Raw genomic sequence first — 21,054 nt, forward strand, 5'->3', positions numbered from 1 at the left:
AGGTGGACAGGACTTTGGGATTCAACTTCTTTATTTTTAAAATAGAGATGCTACTGACATTAGTGCCTACTGCACAGGGTGTTATGAGGCTCAAATGAGATGATGGATATAAAACACGCTAGAAACATTAAGTTACATAAAGGTCAGCTATTACGGTGGAGGTAGATGGAAGCTAGATGAAGATGGGGCTAGGAAGGGAGGGAAGGCATTCAGATGGAAGGGTCAAAGATGACTCCAAGGTTAGGAATCTGGATGACTGGGAAGATGGTGGTACCTGAAGAGTGTTTTTCAGAGGGAAGGTAATTGGTTTATTTCAAACATACTGTGTCAGAAATGCCAAAACACATTCAAATCATCTTGCTTTCCCAGTTGAGGTCACTCTGGTGGACATACTCACTGGTGGGGGCTAGAAGGCTCTGAAAACCTGAGCTCCAAAGAAGTGAAGCTTCTTTGGACATAGTCTATTGTAAGAGAGCAAGAGTAGGGGAGAAAGATGTTTTGTTATTCCAAATTGATAGTGCTAGAGAATTTCAGAAAGCACCTTGATTTAAGTTGCCTTTTCTTCCTCTCTTCAGGCCATATTCCAAAGGTGGGGAGTGAAAGAAGTACAGGGTGGGAACTGCTTTGTCTTATTTTTTCCTGGGCCAAGTCAAGTCACCTAGTTGTTGGTAGACTGGTCTTTTGTTTCATGTGTGTGTGTTTGCGTGTGTGTGTGTGTGTGTGTGTGTGTGTGTGTGTATTTAAACAGTCCCATGATGAAAAAGGCCTCTATATAAAGCTCAGGAGTCAATAGCCCTGGAACAGATGTTTCCTTTCCAGTGACACTTTCCTGCCCCAAATTAAAAATAGCCACCCTTTTTGCCTCAGCACTTAGCTAATGTACGATGCTTGAGCTCACAGCTTGGGATTTGAATGCCTGAGGTGAAGCCCCAAGGGCTTTTGGGTCTGGTGATGGCCCCTCAGGTCACAGGATCATAGATTTAAAGCTGGGTGGGACCTTAGAGGCCACTGACACCAACCTCCTCATTTTGGATAAGTGGAAACTGAAGTGATGAAATGATTTGTTCAGAGACACATACCTAGTAAGCATCTGAGGTGAAATTTGAAAACAGGACTTCCTGACACTCGATCTAGTGCCCTGACCACATACCGTGCCACTTAAATAAAGCAGAAACACTTTAAAGTGAAAAGACTGTTCCCAGACCCTTGAAGGACAACTCTCACACGCTCCTCTCTGTGTTCTGATCATCTTTTTCTGGTGATTTATAATGTAAGATGGAAGAGGTGGGAAGAGGACCTGAAATGTGATGGCCTCAAATGAAAGGCTTTGACATCTCAATTTCATCGATCCCTTGAAAGATGAGGGTGGGAAATGGACCTAAGTCACTATTTCTGGTGGGGAGCTGGAGTGATAGGTCAGGGTTAATACATTGCTGGCCTGAATTTCTGGAAAATCTAATGAGGTGCTGATGTCAAGAAGCTTTCCTAATAGATAACTGGGTCTAATTCACAGCAAATCAGACCAGAAAGATTCTGCCTTTAAGAAAAGACTAGTCGTCCCCTCATCATCATCAAGAGAAGTCACTTGGGTTTGTTGATCATGTTTTAGCCAGGAAGAAGGGGTCTATGTGAAGTCCACCAGCACACTGCCAGTATTTTTTAAAAAGAATAAAGTTGCTTTTACTATATTTACATACAATAAAACCTCAAAGATAATCCTTACTGTAAAGATTGGGGTGCTGGGTGAAGTAGCCCTCAGTGGATATGGGAAAAGAGAAGAACACTCTAGTATGTTAAATAGAAAGTGGGGATATAAAATGTACGTGGGAAATCCATGCCTCTCTGAGTTCCCACTCTCTCAAATGAAGGAGGCAGAGGGGAAGGCAGAACACAACTACAGGGCCCAGGGTTTTCAGTTTCCCAAATTTCCAAACTCAAGAGGAACCCTAAAATGGGGTCCCCTTTTCATCTTTCCTCTCCCACCTAAAATGGAGGCAGTGATTGTGGCTCTAGAATAGATAGCTTAAAATAAAATATTAACATTGATGCAGAAGGTGTGAGTGGGCCCAGGTGGAAAGAAGCCAACACCCATCTTCTTCTCACCCTAATACAGGTGACTACCAGGACACTTGGTTTCTTTCTTCATTGGCTCACAGCCTTTCTCTCTTCCTCAACTCTTCCCCTCATTCTAGGGGACTTCAACATTGATATTCCCTCAAACACCCTAATCTTTCAGTTTCAATTTATTCAGTTCCCATGACCTGTTTCTCAACCCTGACTCAGTTATATACAGAAGCAGTCATAACCTTGATCTTGCCATAAACCACAAATAATTCACTTCCAAGTTTATGAATTCTGAAATTCCCTTATCTCATTATAATCTGTTGTCATTCCACCTCTCCTTCTGCCTTGCCACTCCAAACCCTATTTTTCATCCTCAACATGACATCCAGTCCTTCAACCCCTCATTTCTTTCCTAGGTCATCATCTCTGCACTGGCTATGTTCTCCTCCCTTACCCATCTTGACCCCTTGGTGAACTATTTCAATTCTACACTGTCCTCTTTTAAGTCCTTTGCCCCTTTTCTTATCAACAGTCTTGCCCTGCCTCAGTCCTCAGCCTTGGATTATGCCCTGCATTATGCCCCTTGGATTTTGCCTTTGCTCCTTCTCATGTTGGACAAAACTGAAGAAAAATCACAAAATCATGCTGACTTGGTTCACTACAAAAAGAAAAAATACATTTTTAAAGCCAATTTGAACTGAGTCCTCACTGTAGCAAGGCAATACTTTCACAGCCCGCTAACAGATTCATCATGCCCCTAACCACAGGTGTTTTTCCAATCTTTTACATCCCTCCTCCAACATTCTGTGGCTTCCTCTCTCCCACCTTCTCAGCTGAGAACCTTGCCTCATATTTCACTGAAAAAAGAAAATGGACATCATTGACCAAGAGCTCCTTCTTCTCCTTCTCCTCTTCTCAAACTCCTAACATACCTTCTGGGAATATGTCCTCTTTCACCCCTATATCACCATCTTGTCAAGAATAATCCCTTTACATGAACAAGTGATCCCATTCCATTTGATTTTCTCCAGTAGATTCCCTCTCAGTGATCCCCACTCTCTCACTTGTCTTCCATCTCTGCCTATCTTGAGGTTAGTTATTGTCCCACATTTTGCCTTCCTTTTGTGGCCAAAGTCCTTAAAAATAATATCTACAATAAGTAATTCTTCTTCCTTTCCTCTCATTCTCTTTTTAATCCTCTAGAATCTGGCTTCCAACCTCATCATCCACCCACAATTATTCTCTCTAAAATTGCTAACAATCTCTTACCTGAAAATCTAATGGCCTTTTCTCAATCCTTATTCTTCTTGACTTCTCTGCAGCCCTTAACACAGTCAATCAGCCTCTTCTCCTGGTTACCCTCTTCCGTCTAGGTTTGGGAAACTGATCTCTCCTCATTCTCCTCCTACCTATCTGACTACTCCTCAGTCTCCTTTGCTAGATCTTCATCTAGGTCATGCTATGTGTGTTCTGTAGGACTCTGTCCTGGGCCTTCTTCCTTCTTCCCCTATACTATTTCACAATGTGATCTCATCAGCTCCCATGGATTCAGTCTATTCAATTCATCTGTTCAAACTCTCTATTCTGATGATTCTCAGATCTACTTATTCAAACCTAACTTCTCTTCTGACCTCCAGTACCCCATAGTCACTCATCTATCAGACATCTCTAGCTGGATGTTCCACAATCTTCTTAAACTTAGCATTTCCAAAACTGAACTCATTACATTTTCCCCTAAACATTACCCTCTTCCAAATTTCCCTATTACTGTCAAGGGTACCACCATACTCCCAGTCACCCTAGTTTGCAAGCTAGCTGTCATCCTTAATTTCTTACTCTTTCTCACTTCTCACATCCATTCTATTGGAAAGTTCTTTGGATTCTGCCTTCATAACACTTTTCATTTATATCCCCTTCTCTTTTCTGACACTGTCACCACTCTAGTGTAGGCCTCTGTCACCTCTTTGCTTCATTGTTGTTTGGTCATTTTCATAGTGTCCAATTCTTCATGACCCCATTTGGGGTTTTCCTGGCAAAGATACTGGACTGGTTTGCCATTTCCGTCTCCAGTTCATTTTACAGATGAGGAAACTGAGGCAAACATGGCTAAGTGGCTTGCCTAGGGTCACACAGCTAGTGGTCAGATTTGAGCTCAGGTCTTCCTGACTCCAGGGCCAGTGCTCTATCCACTGTGCCACCTAATTGCCCCACATCATCACCAGACTGTTACAGTACCTTTTTGTTGGCCTGCCTGCCACAAATCTCTTCCCACTTCAGTCCATCCTCCACTCAGTTGCCAAAGTGATCTTTCTAAAGCCCATGTCACACACACACTTCAACAAACTCCAGTGGTTTTCTGTAACTTTCAGGATCAAATATATAATCCTCTGTGACATTCAAACCCTTCAGAATCTGCTTTTCTCCTTCCATCACTCACTCACCTTTCCAGTCTTCATACACCTTACTCACCCTCAGGTATAGTGATAGTGATAGTGATCCTATTCTCTTCCCTGTTCCTTATACAATTCACCCCATCTCTGGACTCCTGGCACTTTTACTAGCTGTCCTCCACATTTGTAATTCCCCTCCTCTCCTCTGCCTCCTGGCTTCACTGGCCAAATCTCTCCATCTAAAATCTCACCTTCTGCAAGAAACCTTTCTTGATCTCCCCTAATGCTAGAACCTTCTCTCTGCTGATTAGCTATAGTTCATCTTGTATACAATTTGTTCGCACATACTTGCATATGATCTCCCCAGAAAGATTATGAGGTCCTTGAAAGCAGGGATTGTCTTGTGCTTTTCCTTATATCCCCAACACTTAACACAGTACTAGGAACACAATACCAACAGTAAATAAATGTTTGTGGTTTAATTCACCGACTCAGCACATCTATTTTGCTTTCCTCCACAGGATCTGTTCTCCTGAACCTGCCTCCATCTCCAGGCTTGGCTAAGTAGTCTCACTCCTAGAAACTTAACCATTTTTTCTTAGTGTACTAGGGAAGTACAAGGAATGAAAATGCCCCATTGGAAATTTCTGGCCCCTCACAGGTAAGGCCAGGCTTGTCTTGCTGCTCAGAGACCACACTGATCTCAGATCAGACACCTGGGAACTCTAGTTTGCTACTTTCTACCCTCTCGTTAGAAATTTTCACTCCCCAGGCCATTTGGGAGGGCGAAAACAAGAAAGATATTTTGTACCCATTGCACCCACCACATCTACCCCCATAGTTCTCCTTAAAATACATACACAGAACATGAAGTAACTTTACAAGGAACCTTTCTTTGTGCAAGCACGGGGGAAAAGGTGTAGAGGCTTGGGGGAATTTATAAAGTATGAAGCTCTGGCACTGGCAACCCCTTCCTCTCCCCTTTGTGCTCTCTTACCCTGAAGTTATATTTCCCCTCTGCCCCTTCCAGGCTTCCTATGCTTTCAATTAATCTATCAATCAGCAATAATGTGTTAAACTCCAAATATGTCAGGCCATGTTCTAGATACTGGGAACATAATAACAAAAAAAAAAAAATGAAACAATCTGTAGTCTGAAGGAGCATAAGCTGTATTTCTATTGGAGAAAATGACATGAACCCAAAATAAACACAAAGTAGTTAAATCTGAGATGGTTAGAGAGGGAGATAGGAAGAGATTCCTATAGAAAATGGTACTTGAAGGAAATGAGGGCTTCCTTCCATGAGGAAGAGGAAAGGAGGGAGTAGATTCCAAGCATGTGGGATGGTTCATACAAAGGCACATAGACAGGAAATGGGGGGGGTCAGATGTGGGGGCCTGAAGGGCAGAGATAAGGCTATTTGGCCAGATTGTGTAGACAGTGTGGAAAGGTAAAATACAATAAGACTGGAAAGATAGGTTGGAACCAGGTTGTGAAGGGATTCAAAAGTCAAGCATAGTTTATATTTTAGGCTAGAATCAATTGAGATTCACTGGCGTTTATTGACCAGAAGAGGGACATGATCAGATCTATGTTTGAGTAAGATCACTTTAGCAGCATTGTGTAGAATGGAGTGGTGGGATCTGAGGTGTGTGTTCATCCTTCGTTGCTGAAGAAGACCATGCCATCACCAGCCTCACTTCTCCAGAGTCATCTGAATCCAGTGACCAGATAGTCATCAGAATGACTGGAGATAACCTAGGATGAGGCAGTTGGGGTTAAGTGACTTGCCCAAGGTCACACAGCTAGTGAGTGTCAAGTGTCTGAGGTGAGAGTTGAACTCAGGTCCTCTTGACTCCTGCACTGGTACTCTATCCACTGCACCACCTAGCTGCCCAAGGGGATCTGAGGTGGGGAGACTAAGAAAGAGGCCAGTGCCATCGTCCAGGTGTGAGGTGATGGAGGCCTGAAATATGAGTGGTGGCTTATCCTGGGGCAACTCACCACTTAAGGGGGAAGCTTTCTGTAGGTGAAGAGAAGGGAACAGACCTAAAAGATATTAGGGAGGTAGAAATCAAAATATTTGGCAAATGATTGAATACACTTTCTAAACATTTTCCTCCCACCCACTCTCTTAAGAAAAGCCTAAGTGATCTGATACCATCTTTTCAAATTCATTCATAATAATGTGTTGATTTTGTTTCTTAAGACTCTTGTATCTAATAATGGGAATGAAAGACTTTTTTTTTTTCACTATGTAACAGAGTTTGGTGGGGACACTTAGGAAAAACCCTTGGGGGACCTCCATGGGCTTGAAAATTCATTCAAACTAAGATTGACCCTTAATACTAGCCCATTTTAGTCATTTTCTTGAGTGCCTAGAAGGCTATGGATCTTATGGAAAGCCAAGTTTGCAGATCTACTTTCTTTCCTCCTCCCTCTCTTATTTCTCCTCTTATATTCTCTGCCCGATAGCTGATGAGTCATGCGGAACCCACTTTATGATGCCTTCTTCCCCTGCCTAACACTGTGATTTGCACTACTTGAAACTTAATACAAAGTAGCTAAATGGAACGAACTGTGGTCTCCTTGTTGTTGTTAAGTCTTTTTGTTCTCCAACAGGATCATAACATCAGGGAGGTGATACCCTGACATGCAAGTGAAATGGATTGTAGTGAGGCAGGGCTGTGCAGAGGCACCAGCCTCACTCCCTTCTCCAGAGGCATCTGGGTCCACGGGCTAGATATAGCTCAGAACGACTAGAGATGGACTCCCTAGTGCATAGGGTAACAGATTTAGAGTTGAAAGAGATCTTAGAGATCATAGAGTTCCAATGTTTATTTTTGCAGATGAAGAAGTTACAGAAAGGTTAAGGGATCTACCCAGGGTTATATAGCTAGTAAGAGTCAGAAGATTTGAACCTGGTCTTCCTGACTCAAAGTCCATTGCTCTATCCACTGTTCTTGTTGTTTCAGTTGTTTTTTTCCATTGTGTTTAACTTTTCCTGGATACAACGGGCAGAATGGATAGAGCACTGGCACTGGAATCAGAAGGAAATGAGTTCAAATCCAGGCTCAGACACTTACTAACCATGTGACTTAATTACATTTTTTAAAAAAAAACCAACCATTTGAGGTTTTCTCAGCAAAGATACTGGTGTGATTTGCCATTCCCTTCTCCAGATCATTTTACAGATGGGGAAATTGAGGCAAACAGGTTAAGTGACTTTCCCAGGGTCACACAGCTAGGTAGTGTCCTAAGGCCATATTTGAACTCAGGAAAAGGAGTCTTCCTGACCCCAGGGCCAGCACTCAATGCTCTGTACCACTAGCTGTTCATTTTTCTACCCATATGCTAAAAGTTTTCTGGGTCTCAGAATCTGCCTTACTGTTGCGCCCTCTGGACCCTGGGGAGTTGTTATTTGACCTACTCCTTAAGATGCACCCCTTAGGGCAGGGGTAGGGAAACTTTGGCCTTCGAGGTCACATGTGGTCTTCTAGGTCCTTGGGTGCCGCCCTTTGACTGAATCCAAGTTTTACGAAACAAATCCTTTTATTAAGGGGATTTGTTCTATGAAGTTTGGACTCAGTCAAAGGGCTGTACTTGAGAACCTAGAGGGCCACGTGAGAGGCCGCCAGTTCCCCACCCCTGCCTACCCCTTGTCCTCTGAACCACCACTGTAACCTTAGGTTGTTCAGGCCTTTCCATCAGCCCCATAGCTGAGCTCTATTGTGTGCATTGTTTCCCTAACTCGAATGTGAGTGCTTTGTCTCCATTTTTCTATTTGTATGCCCACTGCTTATTACAGAGTTTGGCCCATAGTAAACTCTTGATAAATGCTTTCTCATCCAGTCAGTCCTGGTGATTCTTGTATTCCAAACACGGCGGCTAACATTGCAGCTAGTCATCCCTTTACCCGGCTCCCTGTCACCCTCTGGGTCAGTGGTAATTTTGATTCTTTAGAAATGTCCAGTGTTCCATGAATAATGGTTAAATAGCAAGAATAGATGAACACTAATTAAGTGCCAACTATGTGCCAGTCAGTAAATAAGCATTTATTAAGTACCCCCTCTATTCCAGACTCTGTGTTACGTTCTGGGGATTCAAAGGACAGTTCCTGCTCTCAGGTAACTCACAATGTAGTGGGGGAGACAACATGAAAGCAACTATGTATAAATAAAATATATACAGGCCAAATTGGAGACAATAGAGAAGGCACTTGGTACCATTGAGGGGGATCAGGAAAGGTTTACCATAGAAGATGGGATGTTAGCTGGAAATTATAGGGAAGCCAGGAGATAGAGATAAGGAGCGAGAGTATTCCAGGCATGGGGAAATGTCATTTAAAATGCTAAGAGTCTAGAGATGGAGTGTTTTGTTCTGGATGATCAAAGAGGTCAGTGTCACTGAATCACAGAATATATGAGAAGAGTCCAGGGTAACATATAAGAATACTGAAAATCAGATTGGGAAGGGCTTTGAATGTCAGAGGATTTTATATTTGATACTAAAAGGGATAGAGAGTCTCTGGAGTTTATTGACTAGAGGGATGGCATGGTCAGATCTGCACTTAAGGCAGTTGAGTTTGACAACTGAGTGGGTAATGAACTGGAAGGGAGAGAGAACTGAGACAAGGAGAACAACTAAAAGTTTTTGCAGTAGTCCAAGAGTGAGGGCCTGCATCAGAGTGGTGGCTGTGTCAGAGGTGTTATATTTGAAAAATGTTATGACTTGGGAAGAAAATGTATATGGGCAGTGAGAGAGAGTGAGAAGTCTAGAATGTCACCCAAGTTGCAAATCTGAGTGACAGGGAAAACAGAGGTGCTCCTGACAGTAATAAGGAAGTTTGGAAGAGGAAAAGTTTTTTGGAAAAGATGACAAATTCAATTTTGTAGTGTTGAGTTTAAGAGTCTATGGGACATCCAGTGCGAGGTAACTCATAGACAGTTGGAAGTCTGAATCTGTAGATTAGGAGTGAGGTTAGGGACTGGATGTCTATCTGAAAATCATGTGTTTAGTCTTAATAACTTAATAACTTAGCTGATGAGATTATTATGTGAAATAGTACAGAGGGAGAAGAGGGCTCAGGACAGAGTCCTGGGAGATACTCCCCTTTAGCAGTTGTTAGCAGTCGTGATCTAGTGGAAGATACACTAAAGGAGAGAGAGAGAAGGAATATTCAGATAGGTAGGAAGAGAACCCAGATGGAGTACTGTTATGAAAACCTGGAGAGAAAAGAGTAGCAAGGAGAAGATGGTGATGGACCGTGCTAATGACTTCAGAGCAGTCTGAATTGGAAAAAAAATAGCAATTAGATTTGGCAATTAGCCCCCTAATATGAGGGCATGCGTTGGGAAAGAGAAAAAATATTGTAATCCAGGTACTGAACTCATTGAAGAAAGAAAGAGAATGCCCTGGAAACTAAACCCCCTTCCACATGACAGTTCTCCTTCTAATCTAAAACATCTCTAGTATCTTTCAACTCCCCCTCACTTTCATGACCTTGAGACCCTTCACCATCATTGTTGCCCTTCCATAAAAGCTCTCAATTGTCAATTTCCTTCCTAAAATGTGGTGCCCAGTACAGAACATATTTCAGCTACTGTCTGACCAGAGCAGAGTACAATGTTGATAGTCCTAACATCTTCCTAGTTGTGGATATTATCCCTCTCTTAATGAAGAATAATACTGCTTTGGGTTTTGTAGCTGCTGTGTTATCCAGTTAGCTCATATTGACCTTGTAATTGACAAAAAAACCCTATATTTTTAGACAAATTATTGTATCAGCATCTCCCCCATCCTGTACTTATAAAATTGATTTTTATCTTTATCCTCATTAAATTTCATCTTATTAGATTCAGTCCAATGTTCTAGCCTGTCAAGCTCTATTTGAATCCTGCCATCCCATGAATTAGCTCTCTCTTCCAGACTATGCCATCTACAAACTTGATAAGCATGCCATCTTTGTCTTTACCCAAATCATTGATAAAAAATATTAAGCAGCACAGGACCAGAGTCACATGAAACATTCTACTGAAGACCTTTATCCAAGTTGGCATTGAGTCATATAAGTGGCAATCTTTGGATCTAATCATTCAACCAGTCCAAATCTAATTGTACTTTTGTCCAGCATACATTTCTCCTCTTTTCCACAAGAATAGCATGAGAAACTGTAACAGAGACATCTTTCTCTCTTCTGAGCTCCACACTCACATCTCCAGATGCTTACAGGACAGTACTATCTTGATCTCCTATAAGCAACTCATACTCAATGTGTCCCAAACCAAATTTAATATATTTCCTTGTAAAATTGTTCCTTATTCTGAATTTGCTACTTTATTACCATCTATAACACCACCATCAATCCAGTCTTCTATGTTCAAAACCCCAGGACTATCTTTGTCTGCCCCCTTTCCTTTAGCATTTATCCAATCCAAGATGCCAAGATCATCCATCACATCTGGGGCCATTGTCAGTCATCTTGATTTTTTTGTCTTTCCACTGGACTTTGATGACACTGGAAGAGAGAGTAAGGTTGATGACTTGGTGCAACTCTGCCTTGCTTAAATGCAGTTCACATATATGTCAGGACATCACCCACTATGTCTTGATGTCAGGGGTCCTCTTCGAAAATGAAGGACAAGTAACAATAATATCCAATCAGCTATTGAGTTCCTTTTAGTGAACTGCTGCTGCAATGTTTCTGCATATATGTGAATATGCAGAATATATGTGCATATATCACATATATATGCACATATTAATAACCACTGATAATTTTACTACCATCCTCCTGGGGTATGAAAACAGCCTCTACCATCTACCTTTTCAATCTATTTCTCACACTGTCGGAATATGTTTCCTTGTGCATAGATGTAATCATGCCACCACTCTGATTTTTTTTTAAATGTTCAATGGCTCTCTCTTTCTTATAAAATAAAGTTAAAACTCTTTTGTCTGGCATCCAAGATCATCCACAAACCTGTGCCACACTATCATTCCACCCTTATTTCATATTATTCCCTTCCTCACACCTTATATCAAATGTCCCCTCCCCCCAATTTCATGTGTTTTTTTCCATGTGTTTCCCATGCAGGGAATAATCTTTCTTCTTTCACCTTTTGAATTCTTGTTCATCCTTTAAAGCTGAACTCAAATGTCACTTCCTCCATATAACTTTCCTTGATTGATTCCAAGTGGATAATGACCTACCTGCTCATAAGGCACTTTGTTCTTTAATATATCTCTTTCAGACAAACTATTGTATAAACATGCCTTTCCCACTTTTACTTATAAAGTTGCAATATAGTTTTCTGAATACGTAACCTAGTTTGTGTCCAATTTCCCTCCTAGGCTGTAAAGCCCAAGAGGGCAGCCTAAGGTAACATAAAATACTCTGGGGACCTGAGTTCAAATGTAGAGTCTGCTAGTTACTCCTTTTGTGGTCTTGGAAAAATAACGGTCTGTCTGATTCTCAGTTTTCTCATCTGTAAAATGAGGAGATTGGATTAAGGTCACCTCTGAGGTCTCTTGGAATTCTAAATCTGTTGGGCTTTCCTAAACTTTGATCTTGCTTAGCACAGTGTAACTAGTAAGCATCAGTTAATCAGCAAGCATTTGTCAAACTCCTACTATATGCCAGGGTCTGTATTAGGCAGTAGGGTTACAAATGCAAAGCATGAAATGAACCCTATTCTCACATCGCCCATCTTTTCATTCTCAGTATCTTGAACAGAGTAAACGCTTCAAAAAAATGCTTATAGGAGTCAAGAAAAGTGTTGACAACTTTATATTGCCAAAACGATGAATATTATATATCTGACACATTAAGGAGGTAATGCTTTGAACTTAAGACAGTTACTAGCTGTACAGTCACTGTACCACCCTCAGTCTCAGTTTCCTCATCTGTAAAATGGGGATAGCATCTATTTCACGAAGCTGTTATGAGAATCAAATGAGATAATGTTTATAAAGTGCTTTGCAGACTGTAAAGTTCCATAGAAAGGCTAGGTTTTTATAGCCAATGAATATTTATGAATCAGATACAAAGAAAAGAAAAGGACAGGCCCTTCTCTCCAGGAGCTCACAACATAATGAAGGAGAAAACGTGAAAACAGGTATAAGCAAGATATATACAGGATAAATTGAGGAGAGTCTCGGAGGGAAGTTATGGCATGAAGGGGGATTGGAAAAGGTTTCTCCTAGAAGACCTGATTTCTCCTAATATATTGACTCTCTTTTGTCACAATGTGACTACTACATATCTGACTCTCCTCCAGGAATATAAACTCCTTGAAGGCAGGAAGTCATTGTTTTCTTCTGACTTGTTACCCCTCACTATGTTTAACCCTTGCAACCTCTAATCAACTTTGTGTGATTAATTGAATTGGTTGTTCATGCTGTGTGATCTTAAACAAAACATCGTAAGGACTCTGCTGGAGCCTCGGGTCTACCTGCCTAGGAAGGGAGCTTTTGGGGGCAGGGTGAGGAAGGCGGTGTGGAGCCTGGCGAGGCACAAAGGAGTTAAAAGAAACGTGGAAGGGTCATTGAGTCTATATAAAGCTGGAAGAAGCAACCTTGGGCCAAACAGACTCTACGTTCCAGGTTCAAAACAGCCACTTATCACTGCTGTGAATACAGCGGCCACCCCCGCCCTCCGCCTACACCCCCCCTCCCACTCTTAGGCTGACCAGGAGAGCCCACGGAAGCGGCGAAGGAGCCCGGGCAGGCCCAGCCCAGAGTCAAAAGAAGGAGGGGGAAAGGGGAAAAAGGCAGTATCTCCCACCCCCGGCGGAGGGGGCGGGAAGCCGAGAGCTGCGGGAGTGGGGCAGCTTGTTGGACTTTGTGCAGCTGCTGGGAGAGCCGAGCTGCAAGGATGCTGCTCCCGAGAAGCTGGCGCGCGGGGCTGCGGCTGCAGCTTTGGGCGACCCTGATCTGTTTGCTGAGTTCCCTGTGTGAGTCCGGGGCGTCTGAGCGCAGGACCGAGGGCGCATAGCCTTGTGGCCAAAGGGAGGGAGGGAGTCCACCGAGAGGTTTGGAGGGGCTGCAGGCGGGATTACCTAGAGATACCTACCCTTCCTATCGGTGCACTTCTCTCCCCAGGGAGAGCCGATTGGTCTTCTAGATTCGGGCAATGGCTCGCCGGGAGGAAATTCTAACGGGAATGTATTGGAGCGGAACGCAGTCGGGCCACGGAATGGGACAAAACTGCTTTTCTGAGTTAGCTGCATGTGGTGGGATGGAAGATGATCAGATCTTAGTGGGTGCGTGGTGTCTGTGTGTGGGGAGGGTGTGTGTGCTGGCGGAGACACAGGGGGGACTGGGGACTCGGGACTGGGGACTCGGGGCTTTGGAAATGCTGCCCAAATCTGCTCGGTGCCAAAGGGCTGGGGGTCGCGGAGCTACTCGCCTAGCCTGAGGGTCTTCAGCGCCAGGGGTTCCTTGGGGTCTCATTATTGGTCCCTCATCTCCCAAGGACAGTCTGCTTCAAGATTGGAGACTGGAGAGGGGTGGTGGCCGTGACTGTAGTGCGTGGGAAATGGTCGAAGGCTTTTCGGAGTGGGTGGCAGAGTTAGGTGATCAGTGAAGAGTTTGGAGCCAAGGACAGACACTTTTCATGCTGTTTTAAAATACCGCCCACAATGAGCACCCTCTCTGACAGCTGGGCCTTGCGCCTAGTAGGTGTTAAATATTTCTTTCTGCCTAGATGGGAGACACATTCTCCTGCGCCCCTCTCCATCTTGAATACTGAAAGGGTTAACACTGTGTGAAGTTCCTTCTCCCTCTCCCTACGACTTCACTTAAGGCTCCTTAAATCCTCAGCTCTCTTCTCTGCTGGTTCTCTATTCCCCACCCAGTGGCCTTATTTTCCTTTCTTTCTGCCTTTCTTCGAGACCCACTTACAAACTTCACATTTAACGCTCCGAAACCCGCAGCCCCCGGGCCTCCCGAACACAGCCTCATTGGCTCTGCTCACAGGGTCCCACCCAGTTGGAGAGAAAGCAGCTCTGGGCTGGGTGGCTGGGGAAGGGGGGTGGTGAGTGCTCCAGGGTGTGGTCTTACCAGACCCCCAGCCACCGGCGGTGGTGGTGACACGGGAGGGGGTGTGTCTAAAGCCTTGGAACAGAATAGCTCCCCTAGGTGTTAAGCCCCACTGTCACGGAGAGAGATGGAGTTGGCCAGGAGCTCGAATTCCAATCGGATGCTCCGGTTCTGCTTTGGCTCAGCAGCTTTCAGTGATCTGGTACTGAGACTTCGAACTGGGCCAGCCTTGTTTTTACTTAGGTTATCCCTGCCTTGCTATGGTTAAGGCCCCTTAATAAAAGGATTTTTCTATGAAGTTTGGATTCAAAGGGTAGCACTTGAGGACCTAGAAGGTCACATGTGGCCTCGAGGCCGCAGGTTCCTCACTGCTGGAAGGGGAACCTAGGGTAGGTGAGCATGGCTGTACCACCTGTTGCAGAGAGAGAGGAGAGAAGGAAGGAGGATGGAGGAGCATGGAGGGGAGAGTGAGAGACAGAAAAATACCGAGAAAGATAGATAGAAAGAAAAGGGAAAAGAGACAGAGACACAGACAGACACAGAGAATAACCAAGTCTCCCCCACCTGGGAATCCCATGTCTTCAATTTTAGATCCAGTAACCAGCTGCTGCTTCTCACCATGGGCAAATGCTAGGATTCAGTGCTTGAAGAAAATTGAAGAATCTAACCCAACCTCCCTCATTTTACTGATAAGAAACCTGAGGCTTAGACAGGCTAAAAGACTTGCAGGACATCACAGAAGTAGTAAGAAGCCAGGGCAGGCCCCCTACCCAGATCCTCTGAGTTCAAACCCAGTTCCATTGCCCCAACACCATACCTGTCTCATCTCCCTTCTGTGCTCACCAGAAAGGTTTCCTAGACACCAATAGACTGCATCATCTTTGTTCTACAAGAAACTCTCAGGAACAGATGAGATGGTCCCAGAGAAGAGAGAAAGCAGTGTACATCCCTCCTTTCTTTGGAGAAATGGGAGACTGTGGGTGTGGAATGTAAAAGGTGCTGTGAAATAGTTTGTGTTTCCCTTAGTTTTCCTTAATTACTTCTTTATAATAAGGTAAAGAAACACTTTTGGGCAGCTATGGGACACACTGGTAGACCATTGGACCTGGATTCTAGAAGATTTGAGTTCAGATTTAGCCTCAGACCTTCACTAGTTGTGTGACTGGAAAAAGGACTTAATTAGCTATTAAGGGGAGTAGGTTAGCTGGGAAAGATTGTAACATAGAAACAAACAGCATCATTAAAACCTTGATCATTTTGAAAAGTCATTTAAGAAAAGAATGAATTGCTTGAGCTGAGTGCTTTGAGGTCCTAAGAGGGGGTCATTATAGAAATCCTGTACAAGGAGCCCAAAGAGAGGAATTATAGAGGGGGAGTTATCATGAAACCCAGGGAAATGTATAGTTCTTTAGGAGTGAAGGTAACAAAAAATCTCTTTGAGCTATCCACCCCCACCCCTTCTTTTGGGACTTTATCTTGGGAAAGCCAGCTCTTTGCTCCTGAGGAAAGGTACATAGGAGAGAGCAGGGGAGGCAGTGACTCTCCACTTCCCCCCCCAAAATGAATGGTCTGTTCCTTTTTTGTGGATGGGACAAGCTGAGAAACCTTGGCCTGGCTGAGGCAGAAATCTTGGCCCAGGCTATATTCTTAGCTCCAGCTGAGCAGGGAAAGGGGAGGAAGGGGGAGGATCGAGGTAGGGAGCTCCATTTCTCATCCATCCAATTGATGTCATACTCAGGTTATCAGCTTCCTTTAACACCTCCCCTCACATTCCTCCTCTTCCTTTGGGTCCTTCGTGCCTATCAACCCCACACCCGTATCCTGTCTGGGGCTATGTGTAAGAGGGGGAAAAAGAAAAAGGAAAAGAATTGTATCAGATATTTCCAGAGGGGAGAGGGCCCCACCCTTTGAAACCCAGCCACATGGCAGTTGGAGAGGAGCAGCGTTAGGGACCACTGCCTGACAAACCCAGTGACAGGGCCAGATCTGCCTGGAAAGAATTCACAAATGCTCTTCTGCACAGTTCCTACTTACTGAGTAAGATGTGCCCTCAAGCCTCTGTCTCATTTCCTAAATTCTACTTAATGAATGTTAAGTAGTGCCTACTATGACTGGGTCGTATCGTGGAAGGGTCAATGGATTTAGGATCCAAGTCAGGAGTAGTGGAGAGATTCTTGCTCTGGACTTGGAGGACTTGGTTTCAATCCCTTCTTTAATGCTTACTATTTCTGTGATCTCAGGAAATATCCTTAACCTTTCTGGGCATTAGTTTCCTTCTCTGTAAAATGAAGGGATTGGATGAAATAATGTGTTCATCCTTCATTGGTGAAGAAGACCATGTCCTTCAGAGAAATGATGACATGACTTGCATTTGATTTTGTTTTGAGTGAGGGAGGGCTGTGCAGGTCACCAGGCTCATTTCTCCTCCAGAGCCATCTGAATCCAGTGACCAGATATTCATCAGAATGACTGGAGATGACCCAGGATGAGGCAGTTGGGGTTAAGTGACTTGCCCAAGGTCACACAGCTAGTGCGTGTCAAGCATCTGAGGTGAGATTTGAACTCAGGTCCTCCTGACTCCCTCACTGGTGCTCTATCCACTGCCCTAGCTGCCCTAGAGGAAATAATAATAATAATGTGAACAGCTGGTATTTATATAGCACTTTAAGGTTTGCAAAGTGCTTTACATGTGTTTTCTCATTTGGTCTTAACAACCTTGTGAAATAGCTATTATTACAGATAAGGAAACTGAAGCTAGTCAAGTGACTCACCTAAGGTCACATAGCTAGTAGGTTTTGGAGGCTGGATTTGAACTCAAGTCTTGATGACTTCAAGTCAAGTGCTTTATTCGATAAACCACTTAGCTGCCCAGTGGAGGGCAGCTAGGTGGTGCAGTGGAGAGAGCAGAGAATCTATAGGCAGGAGGACCATAGTTCAAATCCAGCCTCAGACATTTAGTAGCTGTGTGACCCTGGGCAAGTCATTTAATCCTATTTGCCTCAGTTTCCTCATCTGTAAAATGAGCTAGAGAAGAAAATGGCAAACCACTTCAGTATCATTGCCAAGAAAACCTCAAATGGCGTCATGAAGAGTCAGACATGACTGAAACGACAAAAACAACAATAAAGAAGGTCCCTTCTGTATCAGTCAACATGTATTTGTTAAGTGCCTACTACTAAATGTGCCAGGCGTTGTGCTAGAAATTGAGGACACAAAGAAGTAGGTGGAGCAGTACATAGAGTGCTGAGCTAGAGTCAGAAAGACCTGAGTTCAAATCTAACCTTAGATACCTGTTAGTTGTGTGACCCCTTCTCTCTGGCTCAGTTTCTTTATCTTTCAGATGGGGAAACTAATAATTAACCTGCCTCTCAGGGTTGCTGTGAGAATAAAATGTGATAATATTTGGTAAGTGTTTTATAAACCGTAAGGTACTATGTAAACGCTAGCTTCTTAAAAAAGGAAAGAGTCTCTGATCTCAAATAGTTTTACAAAATACTATAGGAACTTAGTAGTAGGAGAGATTACTTCTGGCTTAGAGATAAGAGCATCAAGGAAAGACTCCTGGAGGAGGTAGTGATTTATTAGAACTTGTTGGATAGATAGGCTTTTGACACATTATCTCCACCATTCCTTTTTTCCCCTCTTTTTGTTGTTCAGCTGTGTCTGACTGTTCATATCTCATTTGGGGTTTTCTTGGCAAAGTAATAGAGTGGTTTGCCGTTTCCTTCTCCAGTTCATTTGACAGATGAGGAAACTGAGGCCGACAGGGTTAAGTGACTTATCCAGAGTCACATAACTAGTTAGTGTCTTTGGCCAGATTTGAACTCAGGATAAATTGTATTGGTTCCAAGCCCAGTGTTCTCCCCACCCCAGGGGCCACCTAATGGCTGTCCTATTCCCCTCCTACCCAGTCCTTTATCCGTAAGCTCAGGGGACATCACTTAATTTGTATAATCTGCATAAAATTCACAAATGCTTTTCTGAAAAGTTCCTGATGGGCCAATACATTTATTGAGGCCGCCCTTGTTTCCTAAATCAGGTACCAAAATTTGAGCCTGTCTAGACACCCTTAGGCAGAGTCCTATGAAAACCAAGAAGAAATGAGAGACAGTGATTTCTTTTGGACCCTGATCATATGGACCAGTGCTTGTTTTCAAAGTTAGGTTTTTATCCAGCCCCACCCTTCTGATGTTCTGGCCCCTTGTTTGGGGACCAGAGAGGTGAAGGCCAGAAAAAAAAAAAAAAAAGTCATGTTGTTTTTTCTGAACGATTTCCAAAACAGAAAAAGATCCCCTGGGGAGGGAGAGGTGGCAAGATTCCCTAACGTTTCTCACTTCTCCTTTCTCGGTCCTCCCTGTCCCCCCACTGCCCCTCCCCAATGCTTTTACATCTCTGGTTGTTGTGAAGCTCAAATGAGATAACATGTGCAAAACATTTAGCACATAATAAGTGCCATATAAAATGTTAGCTGTTGTTGTTTGATGAGGTCATGCTTTGCCCTTACCAGCTAGAGAACTTGGCAGCCAAGGTTGGAGGGCAAGACCCAGTGGGCAACTTTCTGCTACCCCAGGCACTCCCACCTCTCTCTTGTGCTATGTGGACAGAGATGTAACAGTGTGGATTTCCCTGACAGCACTTGAATGTCTTTAACACAGAATAATGATGATGCTTTAAGATTTGCAAAGTGTTTTACCAGTATTACCTCATTTGATCCTCACAACCACCCTAGGAAGTAGGTGCTATCGTTATCCTCATTTTAAGGAGGAGAAAACTGAGGTAGACAAGCCAAATGACTAGTCCAGGGCCGTCCAGTGGTATCTGAGGCTAAATTTGAATTCAGGTCTTTTTGACTCCAAGGTCCAACCTTCTATCCACTATGTGACCAGCTGTCTAGAAGCTTAGCACCTTGTTAGCAAGAATGATTAGTTAAAATAGAAAGTTACCAAATGGCTGTACTTCCTTCCTCAGTCCCCCAAGTGAGCTCCTCCCTAGCTGAAATTGAGCTTTTCCCATAAGGGTTACTTTGATCAGAGGTGAGAAGTTCTCCTGTTTTTTTCCTTGTTTGCTCAGAGACCAACAGAATTTTTAGGTTTAACTCTGTGTATAGCTGTGGGACGGCAGGGAAAGAAAGTCTGGAAGTAGGAATGTCTTGTTCTGAGGGCAGCTAGGTGACCAAGAAGTCAGCAGCTGGCATCTGAAACTCTAAGTGGGTAGATACACAGTGGAAACAAGTGGGGATGGTGCACTTCTCTTCCCCCCAAACCATTTGCACTGGTGACTCACAGTCAGTCTCCCCTCTATAAAGAGGAATTGTAATCTGCTCACTATAGGAGGTGCCTACTTCAAATTGGGATGGGGCATCAGTCTTCCAAATTCCTATATTATCTATTTGCCATGGATGTAGGGGAAACTGATCTTTGACTTAGAAGAAGGCAGAGGCCTGCCTTATCCAGGCACTTTTAAAAATTATTCTGCACTGGTGGATATCTCCAGTTGGACAACTGGAGGACATCCTGTCCATTCTTTACTTTTATGTAAGATGGACATGTGCAATCAGGTTGGTTATTGTCATTCTCAGAGAGGACCAGAATGACATCACCATGTCAAGGTCAAGGGACAGCATGTCTGACTGCGGCTGATATGCTTGGAAGGCTCTACCACAGGTAGGGCACGAAGAGTCCACTTGAACGTTTGAAGTGGAGACATCTTGGGATTTGCACATCTCACGTTTCTTTTGAGCTACTGCAATCCTGTTGCACTCCTAGAGCGCAGTTGAACTCCTACTATTCATAGAATAGAGCCTGCGTTGTGTAGTGCAAAGAGCTGTGATTCTGGAGCCAGGGAACCTGGGTTCAAGTCCAAACTCTGCTACTTACTACCTCTACCTTAGACAAGTCACTTAAATGTTCTGAGCTTCAGTTTTCTGATCTGAAAAATGAGGTTAGGCTTGTCAAGAATAACTTCCAGCACTTTACAAAGCACTTTACATATATCCTCACAGTAACGCTGTGTGGTAGATGCTATTTTACAGATGAGGAAACTGAGTCTGGGAGAGGTCAAGACACCCAGGGTCACTTGTCTAATACATTTCTGGAAGAGGATTTGAACTTAGTTCTTATTGACTCCAAATCTGACACACTGTGCATTTACTACACCATCTAGATGACCACTTTTTCAGTTTTCAATATGTGGTCTTCTGTTCATAGAATACAATCTTGCAACTGGAAGCAACTTTTCACTACAATATTGCTGAATGATGGTCCGCTAGCTTCTGCTTGATTATCTCTAGTGATGTGAAACTCCCTGTATCATAAAGCAACATGTTCCATTGCTGGACAGTTCCAATTGTTAGAAAAGTTGCTTCATATTTCAAGCTTAAATCTGCCTCACTATAACCCATTTCTCCTAAGTCTGTCTTCTAGCATACTGACAATATCTAATTTCTGATATCATCTTCAATTATAACAGCTGCTTCCTTCCATCTCCTCCACCTAATCCTAAAATAGGGAGCAGTAAAAAGTTTAGGGCAGCTAGGTGATACAGTGGATAGAGTGCCTGG

The 21,054-nt window shown here is 43.5% G+C and overlaps 1 protein-coding gene across 4 annotated transcripts in view; it reads left to right on the top strand.

Moving 5' to 3' along the window:
* The first annotated feature begins 13,037 nt into the window (after nt 1-13,037).
* The window catches only part of CD34 (CD34 molecule), a 34,746-nt gene continuing 26,729 nt past the window's right edge, over nt 13,038-21,054 (top strand). For 2 of the 4 annotated variants that reach the window (XM_072647955.1, XM_072647956.1), the window contains exons 1-2: nt 13,049-13,408; nt 13,557-13,717. In XM_072647955.1, the coding sequence (XP_072504056.1) occupies nt 13,588-13,717 (130 nt within the window). In that variant the 5' untranslated portion in view covers nt 13,049-13,408; nt 13,557-13,587. Of the gene's footprint in view, nt 13,409-13,556; nt 13,718-21,054 lie in introns of all 4 variants that reach the window. The other 2 variants (XM_072647953.1, XM_072647954.1) reach the window with 2 other exon arrangements.

The sequence above is a fragment of the Notamacropus eugenii genome, chromosome 2 (genome assembly GCF_028372415.1).
Source record: "Notamacropus eugenii isolate mMacEug1 chromosome 2, mMacEug1.pri_v2, whole genome shotgun sequence".
In the NCBI taxonomy this organism is placed as follows: domain Eukaryota; kingdom Metazoa; phylum Chordata; class Mammalia; order Diprotodontia; family Macropodidae; genus Notamacropus; species Notamacropus eugenii.